The sequence below is a fragment of the Danio rerio genome, chromosome 19, assembly GCF_052040795.2.
Source record: "Danio rerio strain M-AB ecotype USA chromosome 19, GRCz13ab, whole genome shotgun sequence".
Taxonomy (NCBI): domain Eukaryota; kingdom Metazoa; phylum Chordata; class Actinopteri; order Cypriniformes; family Danionidae; genus Danio; species Danio rerio.
In genome coordinates, this window is record NC_141039.2 from 37,444,167 (window position 1) to 37,455,000 (window position 10,834).

The 10,834-nt window shown below is 35.0% G+C and overlaps 1 protein-coding gene across 18 annotated transcripts in view; it reads right to left on the reverse strand.

Annotated features, from left to right (window-relative positions):
- The window catches only part of macf1a (microtubule actin crosslinking factor 1a), a 352,243-nt gene that overhangs the window by 268,749 nt on the left and 72,660 nt on the right, over positions 1-10,834 (reverse strand). For 4 of the 18 annotated variants that reach the window (XM_087295928.2, XM_087295917.2, XM_087295925.2 and 1 more), the window contains exon 2: positions 3,984-9,303. The exons of the other annotated variants lie outside the window; for them this stretch is intronic. In XM_087295928.2, coding sequence (XP_087152054.2) covers positions 3,984-4,038 — 55 coding nt within the window. In that variant the 5' untranslated portion in view covers positions 4,039-9,303. The remainder of the gene's footprint in view (positions 1-3,983; positions 9,304-10,834) is intronic. 18 annotated transcript variants of the gene reach the window in all.

Below are 10,834 nucleotides of genomic sequence, written 5' to 3' on the forward strand. Positions count from 1 at the left end.
GGAGGAGTGTACTTGAATTGTCATGATATTATATTGTCATTCAGGTGATAATGAGTGTATAAAAATGACAATAATATTGTTTACCACAATATTTTAGTGCAATATGTGATTCAACGAAAAACCCTCGGCCTAGATTTGTATTAACACAATTGGAGTTTTTAGCTTGCTGGAGGGAAAAGATTATTTTATTGTCAGACAAAAGAGCGGTTAAATGTGGGAAGAAAAAAACTCAAGGTTTCTGATCAAATATTACGATTGCACATGAATTGAATGAAAAAAACAAGAGCAAGAATAAACACTGGCTTATATCATAAAACAATTCTCCCTTTTGATTACATGATGACTTCATTCAGAAAGGGAAACTCCCTGAAGATCTAAGTGAATTAACATTTTGTATTCCTGATCAATTTAAAATAAATATAGTCACATCATTGACCCAAATCAAATTGACTTCTATCAACCTGCTTTAAAACTGACCCATGCCTTTCACATGCTCAAATCTGATTTTATTTCATGCCTAAAACACTTTGTCAGGTTGACATTTATGGAACATCCTTACAAAGCTTTGCAGTAATAAATCGCATGTTTGCACAGATGGGAATTTGGACGGTCCAAAGCTATTATTCTCTGCCAGCTGTCTGACTGTACATGTGAGAGGTGGGGTGTATTTGATGAATAAATGCTGAGTATTGACTTAAGAGTACAGACCAAATCGCAAATGAAGAACAAAATATGTTTTTGGGCCTCGGAGAAGCACAACAGCAAAGGCATGATTGTGGAATGAGTGCAAATGTGTTAAGATGGACTGTCTGCGGCTTGGTGGTGAGCTTGTGGAGTCTGAGCCAGGGTTGAGGGGGATTGTGTCTAATCAGGGTTAGGTGGATTATAGTTCAGGGGGAGACGGCACAGCAAGTCAAGCCACAGTGACCAGATTTCAAGAGACAAACACTACCAGACACATATACCTGCTGTTCTGTGCTACACCTACACCCTAATTCATTCATTCATTTACCATCTGTCTTCAAATACATGTAACGCTTCAACATGTAATATTACCCCTAGCTAATTCAATTACACTTTTAAATTTAAGGTTATTTGTGACCATGGACCACACAATGTATCAAACAAGTATAGATTTTATGAGATTATGATGTAAATATATAATCTACCTGTCATCAAGGCGGTAGATACTGTATAAGCGATTTTGTTACATTAAAAAAACTAAAGTAAATACTATAATGTTTGGAACAGATAATCACTTGAATTAAACTGTCGTAGTATTTATATTGTTGCTGTGGTATGACACAACTGTAGTAATAAACAAATTATTCAATAGGCTTCAGTTTTCTACACTATAATCACAATGCAGGGTATATTCGGTAGCATTAATTAATACACTTACTGTAGTATTAGTATAGTTTTTTCCCTATGCGGATATCTTCCAGGCATTACAAAATAACAGATAAAAGTTAAAGACAAAAACGTGGACGCATAGTCTACACTATTAGTTATTTATTTATTTTTTTATGGGGGAAAAAGTGCTCAACAATAATAACTGTCTAGTTTTGTCGCAAGGGTTGCATTTCTGTTTTGTTCGGTTAATGAATTTACCATCAACAAACATTAATTGCTGCTGCTCATCTCGATGTTAATGTTACGGTTATTTATTCTGCCGAAACGCTGGTAAAGACTTGGATCATTGCAAAACAAGATGGAGATTTCATTGCAGCGATTACATGGCAAGGTACGTCATTGATATTCTCCTGGATTTTGTATAAGTGTGTTGGTGCTTTCATCTAATTTTTATATAACGAATTAACATATTTTCATATACTCATAACTAATCTTTATTGGTGCTGTCAAATGAAATAATCGCATTCAAAAAAAAGGTTGTACACATGAATGTATTTAAAAAATGTTTATTATATGCTGCCTTTTCTTCCTTTTTTTAGCTAGTTTCTTCAGCTTTCCCCCTTTATGATCAAAAGCTCATATAATAGCTGTTTCTTATTTTTGCCGATTTACACAGCATAAAACAGAAACATTTTGATGTTCTGATAGCGATTCCTTTGTAGAAAACCCACTTCCTGCCCTCCATCTGAATTTCGTCATCAATAACGTCATGTGAAAACAACTTACATTTTGATATACAGTATACAAGTGGGCGCAGCCATTGAAATCTTTTTGGCTCAAGACTTCCAGTGTCATTCAATTCCATTGATTTTTAGACATTAAAACAGCTCGTTATGCTGCTTGATGTTGCAAACTGATATTTTTTTATTCTACTTTTTACATATAGTCATGAACACACTTGTTTGTAGAGCAAGTAGTTTGACCGTTTTATTATTTATAGTCATTTCTAAAAAATAGGCTACTAGATACTATAAAATAGATACTATTTAAAAATATGGAATCTGAGAGTTCAAAAAAAATCCAAATATTGAGAAAATACTATTTAAAAGTTGTCCATGTTAGGTTGTTATGAAGGCATATGACTAATCAACGGTTTTACAGAGGGAAATTCACTAAAGTTCTTCTTGGAACATAAACTGTAATGATTTTTGGCAAATCAATAATTTTGGCTATTCCCAGAAATATACTTGTGCAACTTAAAACGGCTTTGCGGTCCAGGGTCACATTTATTCACATAAATAAGGTTTTTTGGGGGAACTCAAAACTGCTCTTGTATATCTTCACTGTGAAGTCCTCCTTTATTTTCAAGAGTGTTTGGATACACATTGAATATTGTTCGGCAGACAGAGCACACATTGCTATCTTTAACAGCCTCAATAATATGACTTTCACTGATACTAAGCTGTAGTATCCTAAGACAGAGTCTCCTTGAAGCTTAACCTGATAAAACTATTATTACAGCTATTTGAGTTATTTTTTTTTTATTTTTTTTTTTTAACAGTGACCTTTCTCAACATTATATTGGGATTAATCCTGTAAAAAGGACCTGGCGGGCATTAAACAATAGCTTTACTGTCTAGGTATTACAAGGGTCCAGCTTGCCCTCCCCACCCACCCTGTTGTTGCTCCATATGGTCTACAAACTTGCGGTTGATTCCATCCACTAAAAGCCTCTCCAAATGCCAGCCCCGTGATCTGGGATTGAATTACAAAGGAAATAAATACCAAACCATCTTCAATTAACGATATAACAAATGGAAGGTGACTTTTTGGCAACATCATATAGCACATTCAGGATGGCGCCTGTCATTTGAAGTTTTAAACAGAAGGGTCCTGTACCCATGCAAGCTAATAAGTCGTCACATGGCTGTCATCAAAAGAGATACAGTCCGAATGAAGATGCATTACTCCCTTTAAGGGAATTATTCCTTGATAGCACAGCTGTCAAGGAACACACACACACACACACACACACACACACACACACACACATAGACGTGCATTAGGTGTAGCCACTAAGGTATTATTGTGGGCAGGATTATCTGACGGGTGACACAGACCTACACTATGCGCAAACCCAGCATCAATTACTATCAACCTCAAATGTCATGCCTTAAATGGTTAACAAGCGAAGGACTCAAGGTTTCCATAGCAGCGTATTTGAATGACCTGGAGTGCCTAAGGGAAGGTGACGAGGTGAGTTTACTTTGATCTCAATAGCCTTGAGTCGCATATTGCTGCATTTGCATTGACGGCGACCCTAGTTAGTCAACAAAACAAACAGCTCCCTATATTAAAGGATTAGCATCTGCTCTTAGTATCTGCATACAGACACGGTAACTAGAGAGTTAACAAACTAAAAGTACAACAGCTGACCTCTTCATTTGCTTGTAGTTTACCATTGACTCAACTCTTATCAAGCTCATGTGTTCAGTCACAAAAACTTACTTTCACCTTAGATAACTTCATAAACAACTGCAGAACAGATACAGACTGAGAGTATAAGCTATGATTCAATTAAATAAAGCAGGAGACCAACCAGCGACAAAAGTTACTGAGTTAAAACAAACCTTTCTTTTCCTCTAGGTCCTGAAGATACTGACGGTACGATGCCGCGGCGCTCATTTCACCACAGCAAGAATGGAGGAAATAAAAGTGAAGGAACTAAAAATAAAAAAAAAACTCTTTCAGTAGAAAGGGAAAACTAGAAAGTGAAAGGAACCGTGTGGTCGTTCCAAGTTTGTTTAAATGGCAAGGAAGCGGGAGAGGGTACTGGGAAAAGCTAAAGGCTCCATGGAATCCAGCATGTCGCTAATCCAAAGCCAGCAGGAAAATCCAGTCACTCACTTCCACGCTCCTTGCTCTCTTGTGTTTCTCTTTAAATTAGCCGCTGTAGCTTGCTCTTATGTTTCTGCGTGTGTATACTAGCCGGCTGCCTGGTAGCTCTGAAAGAGCAGCGTGTTTTAGAGCCGGAACTGTACTTTGACCACAAGACAGGTGATGTCACTGCCAGAGCTCAAGCATGTGTTGCACTCCCTGCGTGACTCAGACTCTGAGTGTAGAAAATCGTAAAAGGAAATTTTTGGCATCAATAAGCTATAGGTTGTGTTTTCAGCTTCAACAAACAAATCCTATCTCTGTCTGAGGGTAGTCATTATGTTCTCTGGTTTTATCAATATAGGAGAGAGCCTATCTGGGATCCACATTGAAGAATTCAGGAGTGTAAAATAAGACAGTAACACTATTCGGTTCATGGATTAGAGCTGCAAGATATTAAATATTGGAAAAAAAACTGACATTGTTAATTGATCAAATGTTTTCTAACTCTGCAGCATAAATTACAACATTATTAAAACGTCACCAGATATCTTGAATAGATCTATTTGGACACTGGCTTGCTTGCAATGAAATTTAAACCACACTGAACTGAACTAAACTTCAACTCTGAAAACGGGAGTGACACAGTTTAATTTACAAGAACTTCTATGTTAAGCTGCTTTGACACAATCTACATTGTAAAAGTGCTATGGAAATATAGATGAATTGAATTGAAATCCTTCATTTAGATTGATTGGGTTGATTTAGTAAGGGAAAAATAATAGAATAGAGCAAAGAAGACTCAAATTAACTGTGCTTCATGGCTATAGGAGAGTTAAACACTATTTAGCTAAATAAATTGAATAATGAAATGAAAAATATCACTGTATAGTCTTTATTGTATAAACATCAAGTGCTATTTTGGGGTTTCCGCCTGGATTCTGCCAAGCCAAATTCAAAGGCTTCCCAAATACACAAGCAGAGGTGTAAATGCAAAAGTTTAGTATCATTTAAAAAAGTAAAAACTTAGAATTTTCATAAAACACTGTTGAAAGTAATTTAAATAATTGTATATGTTGTCTGTGTTATAATAAACCCTCCAAAAAAGAGGCGTTATTTTTTTGTAAACTCAAATTTGAAAGTGTACCTTTTTGGTTCTGTGTGATCTAGATTGTTGTAATTAATTTTGTTGGTTCCTGCACATCTCTGCATTCATAGGAAAAAAGAAAAATGTCTTTATCATATTCTATGCAAAAAGTTATTCTATTCCAACTGATAGGAGAACGGAAGCACTTCTGGGGGGTATTGGGCCAGTACAGACCTTTAAAATGTAAAGAATGCGGAAGTAAATCTCTCACGTCACAGACCTGGTAACAGGTACCCAGATTAATAATACAGTAAAACTATTCTTCATTAAAGTTACAAATGTACTTTTTTTGTGCCAGAATGTTTTAAACTCTCTTGAAATGCCTTTAAAAATATGCAAATGATAAACTTTCACTCTGTTATGGTTATACTTTGCCATGCTTTACAAAGCTCATGTATTCTCAGCGTTTGTGCTGATAAACTCAACATTGCATATCCTGTAATGTGACTATTGTGGACATGCACATTGCGATAACGTTGCTGAAACTATATATATATATATTGTGCAGCCCTAGAATAAATGCTCAATTAAAGCTAAAAATACCTTGTAATGCCTCCCTCTCATTCCTCATCCACAAAACTGCTAATATAACTGACTGCAGTCCCTTTTTACTTACTTTTTATCTTGATGGAAAGTAAATAAAGTAGTGACCGCCTCTGCTTTCACCTTTTGTCTGAAGATCAATGGTTAAAAAGATTCAATGTCTCACTCTAAAATAACAAAACTTTTACTTGAAGCCTCCACAAGCCCGAGTGCCCTTTGAATGTATCCGCTTGCTTTGTAATCTGCCAATTTTTAACATAAACATAAGAGCTCACCCAGACATAACAAACTGCAAAACGACTTCACAGCCAAAACATCTTAATGTTCTCACAATGCAGTTTTCAAAAGCACCACAACATAAACACATTAGTCATTAATACCCGTGAGAATCAAAATGTCATGTAGTATTTAAATGACTGACTGCAATTAGCAATGATTAGCCAAAAGCACTCAGAACACAGAACGCTGTTATTCATCACACAATTAAATAGAGATTAGACTGAAGAAACAGCTCAAGGAGGAGTTAAACTGAAAATGTGCAAATATGAATAAAGATAAAGTGGAATTCTATTTGTAGTTTTGAACTAGAGCTTGATGTTGAACTGTTTTACTAGATAGCGTTAGTCGAGGCTAGCATGACATAAAATAAAATTACAATATTCAATATATCGGAATTGCAAGTTCTGCAAGTAAACTGAAAGTCTGCAAGCATTTCTGAGTTCAAGCCCCATATTACAAAATCCAAACAATAATGAATAGAACCAAGTCTCCACCCTACATTTCCTCTGTGATAATTAATTGAACTCAATGCACTTCACAACACAGAAAAAGAATTTACTGTCGCTAATTCGGTTTCATTGCAACTTTAAACTTGCATGTCAGAGCACATTAGTTTAAGTGTTTAAGAAAAGCTCTTTTTCCAACAGAAATTTGTGTGACTTGACTAGTGTTGTCAAAAACCTTGATATATTGATAAATATCGACACTGAATTATTTAAAATCATACAATCTTGCTTTTAGTTAGTATCGATACTGGCTTTGCTCTCTCGCACTCTCTCTTCTCACCAGAAGGGAGATGAATAATTAATAACAATATTAAGATTTTAACACTTGTTTTAATCAGAAAATAAGATGCAAAAATTACAAAAAAAATGTTTGTAGTTTGTTGCCTTTTGGACTCCAGGAGTGCTGACATACCTGGTATAAGCATTATATGGTTTAGTAATGTTTTTTCTTTTTACTTCATTCGCATACTTTTAATGTTGCGGAATTTGTTTCCCTTAGTGTTGAAAATGGTATTGAATTTCAATTTTCATCATAACAAAGTCAAGTCACACAAACAAAATGTACAATACAGGTTTTAAAAGTGCATTTTTTTTTGGTTATTTGTCATTAAAAGCAAAGTAAAAAAAAAATGCATAAAACATGAGTTATAAGTTATTGGACCAATTTTCTCCAAAATGGTTTCTTTGGAATCAACACTAAAGATACGCCACTGCAACAATTAGTGACTGATAAAAATTAAGTAAATAAACATTTTTAGACTATTTTGTGTTTTATATTTAAAACTAAAGCAATATATAGTTCAAATGAAACCAAAGTACAAGTGAAATCAAAAGTAGGGATGTCCAGATCCAATCAAGTAATCGAAAATCGGGCCCAATCCCGCTGTTTCAGACTCGATCGGAATCAGACGTTAACTCCCGATCAGGACTTGACATTTAACACAACAAACAAAAGGCAAAAAAAGGCACCTCAAAAACAAACACCCAACACAATACAACAAGTTTACCCACTCAACTCAACTGAAAACGAGTCAGCTCATGCGGCAAAAGAGTTTGAAGAGGAGAGAAAAAATGGACGGTGACAATGCATAGAAACAGGACATCACAGCCAAGATAGCAAAAATGTGACCGGCCAATTGTCTTTGTGGGTAACCCTGGATTTCTTATGGTTATGGAGCAAGCAGAACCTCGATTTGAATTTTTTAAAAATGTATTATAGAAGTATCGGATCGGGTTTCAGTTTTGGTAGATACTCAAAATCAAATAACTCAGACTTGAGGGCAAAAAAAAACTGATCTGGACATCCCTAACCAATCAAAACTAACCACATGATTTTGTTAGCTCACATTGGCAGTTTTGTTGTGAACAATTTATCTGTGCATGTCATTAATAAAAGTGCTTGCCCTTGTAATCCAAAATAAAATATGAAAATGCACTTCCTGTTTGTTTTTGCTGTTAAATTATCAGATTACGTGATTTTTAGGTAATGGGCGCATTACCTAGGTAAATACTTGCCCTGCCAATATTTTCACTGGCTCCACCAAAAAAAGTTCATTTCTTAGCCACAAATTTAAAAAAATGTGCCAAAATGTTTGTAAATATAGAATTTAAATATTTCAAAATTTTTAATAAATGTGTAATGAGCAAAATTCAAAGTGTTTTGAAACAAAACCTGCCAAACTGATGGCAAACTGTACAAAAGATCACATTTTTTTTTTTTAGTCGTGGTGTACCCTCGTATATGTCTGCTTCCAAGATGTTAGAAACAAATGTTTTCCTTTAGCATCATCATTTGATGTCATCGCCATGTTGCTGTCTCTTCACTGTACTAATAACGTGCTCACAACATCCAATCAGATAAGAAGAACCGAGAAGGTAGCATTTGAAGGCTTGAAAATACGAACTGTTTCTCAATTCTAAAACTTTATTTGCACGCAATTGACAAATAGTCACAGGTAAATTAAACTTTAGTAACAAGCAAGCAGTGGCCCGATCGGGCCAGTAACTATCCTGTCTACTGTCCCGAGCATCTCACACGCTGGCCCCGGGCCATTGGGCAGTCCTTATTGTTGATCCCTGGGGCGTGGCCAACATACTTAACCACGCCCCTCCAACTGTCAATTTTGCCAACAAACAGAAATGGTGAGGATGAGGTTGTAATAACTCTTCTAAAACCCATTTCCCGATCCTTCTGAATGCATACTTTACTACTTCCAATCAGCCAATCATTTCTTTAGGAACTGCATCACAATAAATAAAAAAAAGAAAATAAAACGTTGGCAGCTTCCGCTTCATGTGGACTTTAATCTATCCAAACAAAAGCACTAATTTATTAGAGATCTCACCATCAAGCCCAAGCTTTCATTATTTCCTGACAGATGTGTCAGATTGCAAAGCATGATTTTGTTTTTGCGCTATTTTATTTTTATATAATGGGTGACTTACCAAATTAGATCTAATGGATTGGTCAAACACAATTATATACAGCAGGGAAACAAACCAAGCACCAATTCAGTGAAATTGCTTTTCCCACAGAAACCATTTGAGGCTTTAAATGTGAGTGCACACATGTTATGTTGGATCAGAGATTGGTCTTACCTGATTTGGAGCAACGACGCAGCACCAACATGAAAGAAAGACAGAAAGAGGAAAATGTTAGAACAATGAATCATACGACGATCACTAAACTAAATATTAAAATAAAAAACGAAATCTTACAGTGAAAAATACTAAAATATCCACACTGGGTCAAACACATACAAAAACAAGCGAACACACTAGGACTCTCACAAAAGCCAAATGGCAACATCTGTCTGAAAAAAAAGCCACAGCTTCCACACAGGATGGAGGTATTGTTTTCAAACTCCATGTTGCAGAGATGTAGTCTAGACACTGACCAACATCACATTTAAAATTCAAACCTATCAAACTCTTATGGCAAGCATTTCTGCACCACTGAACCCATCATGGTGTTTGTTTACTTGATATATATGGAGGTCAGAAAAAAAAAGAGAGAGTAGTGGACTCTAGTCATAAAAACTGAATTAGCTGTATAATGGAGATTGTCACAGAATTTGGCATGTTTAAGATGAATAAATCAAAAGCAGAGCTGTACAACCTGTCTAGTGTCTAATTATTAAACTGTTTAATCATCATTTAATGAAGAAGGCAGCTTTTTCTACACATTTGTGTACATTAATGGTGTAGTTTCATTTACTACAGACGCTGAAGCAGGTGTGACACTCACTGTGTTTTCAGAGTCTGCAGTTTTAGTAAATAAACACATCAGTTTCTGCTGAGAGTCACTTCACCAGTATTTTACATTTCATGCGATAAAAACTATTGGCATTTATACAAACAGAAACTAAAGTGTTTTTAAGACTAACCTTCAATTGTCACTTAGCTTGAAGCAACTGACAGAAAAATATACATATGGTGCAGCGAATGCACTTTACAAAAGTAAAAAAAGTAAATAAAATGAATTAATTAATAATAATAATAATAATAATAATATGGTGTGTGTGTGTGTGTGTGTGTGTGTGTGTGTGTGTGTGTGTGTGTGTGTGTGTGTGTGTGTGTGTGTGTGTGTGTGTATATATATATAAACACACAATAATAATAATAATAATAATAATAATAATAACAAATATATTAAATATATATATTTTAAATATATAAAAACATACTAATAATAATAATAATAATAATAATAATATAATAAATATATAACATATATATTTTAAATATATAAAAACATAAAATAATAATAATAATAATAATAATAATAATAATAATAATAATAATATGAATTGGTATGAATTAGCCACTACCTAAAACAAGTAAGGGTCCTCGTCAGATTGGACTGGAAATGCCATTGATTACTAAATGTAAACTATCCATTATATCAGGGACGAAAAAAGGATCCAGATATTATCAATTCTGAGAGAAACAAAATTGGCACAAACATTTCCCAGCGTCCTAAACATGGCGAGGTATCAAACATTGTGGGCAAGAGTAATGTTGTGATATATTGGATTCTGTTTTCAAATTCACTCCTACAGCTGGAATGAATCCCCCACAATGCATCAGTGCTGATGTAGAGAAACATTCCCTTCCCCCCACAGGGCTC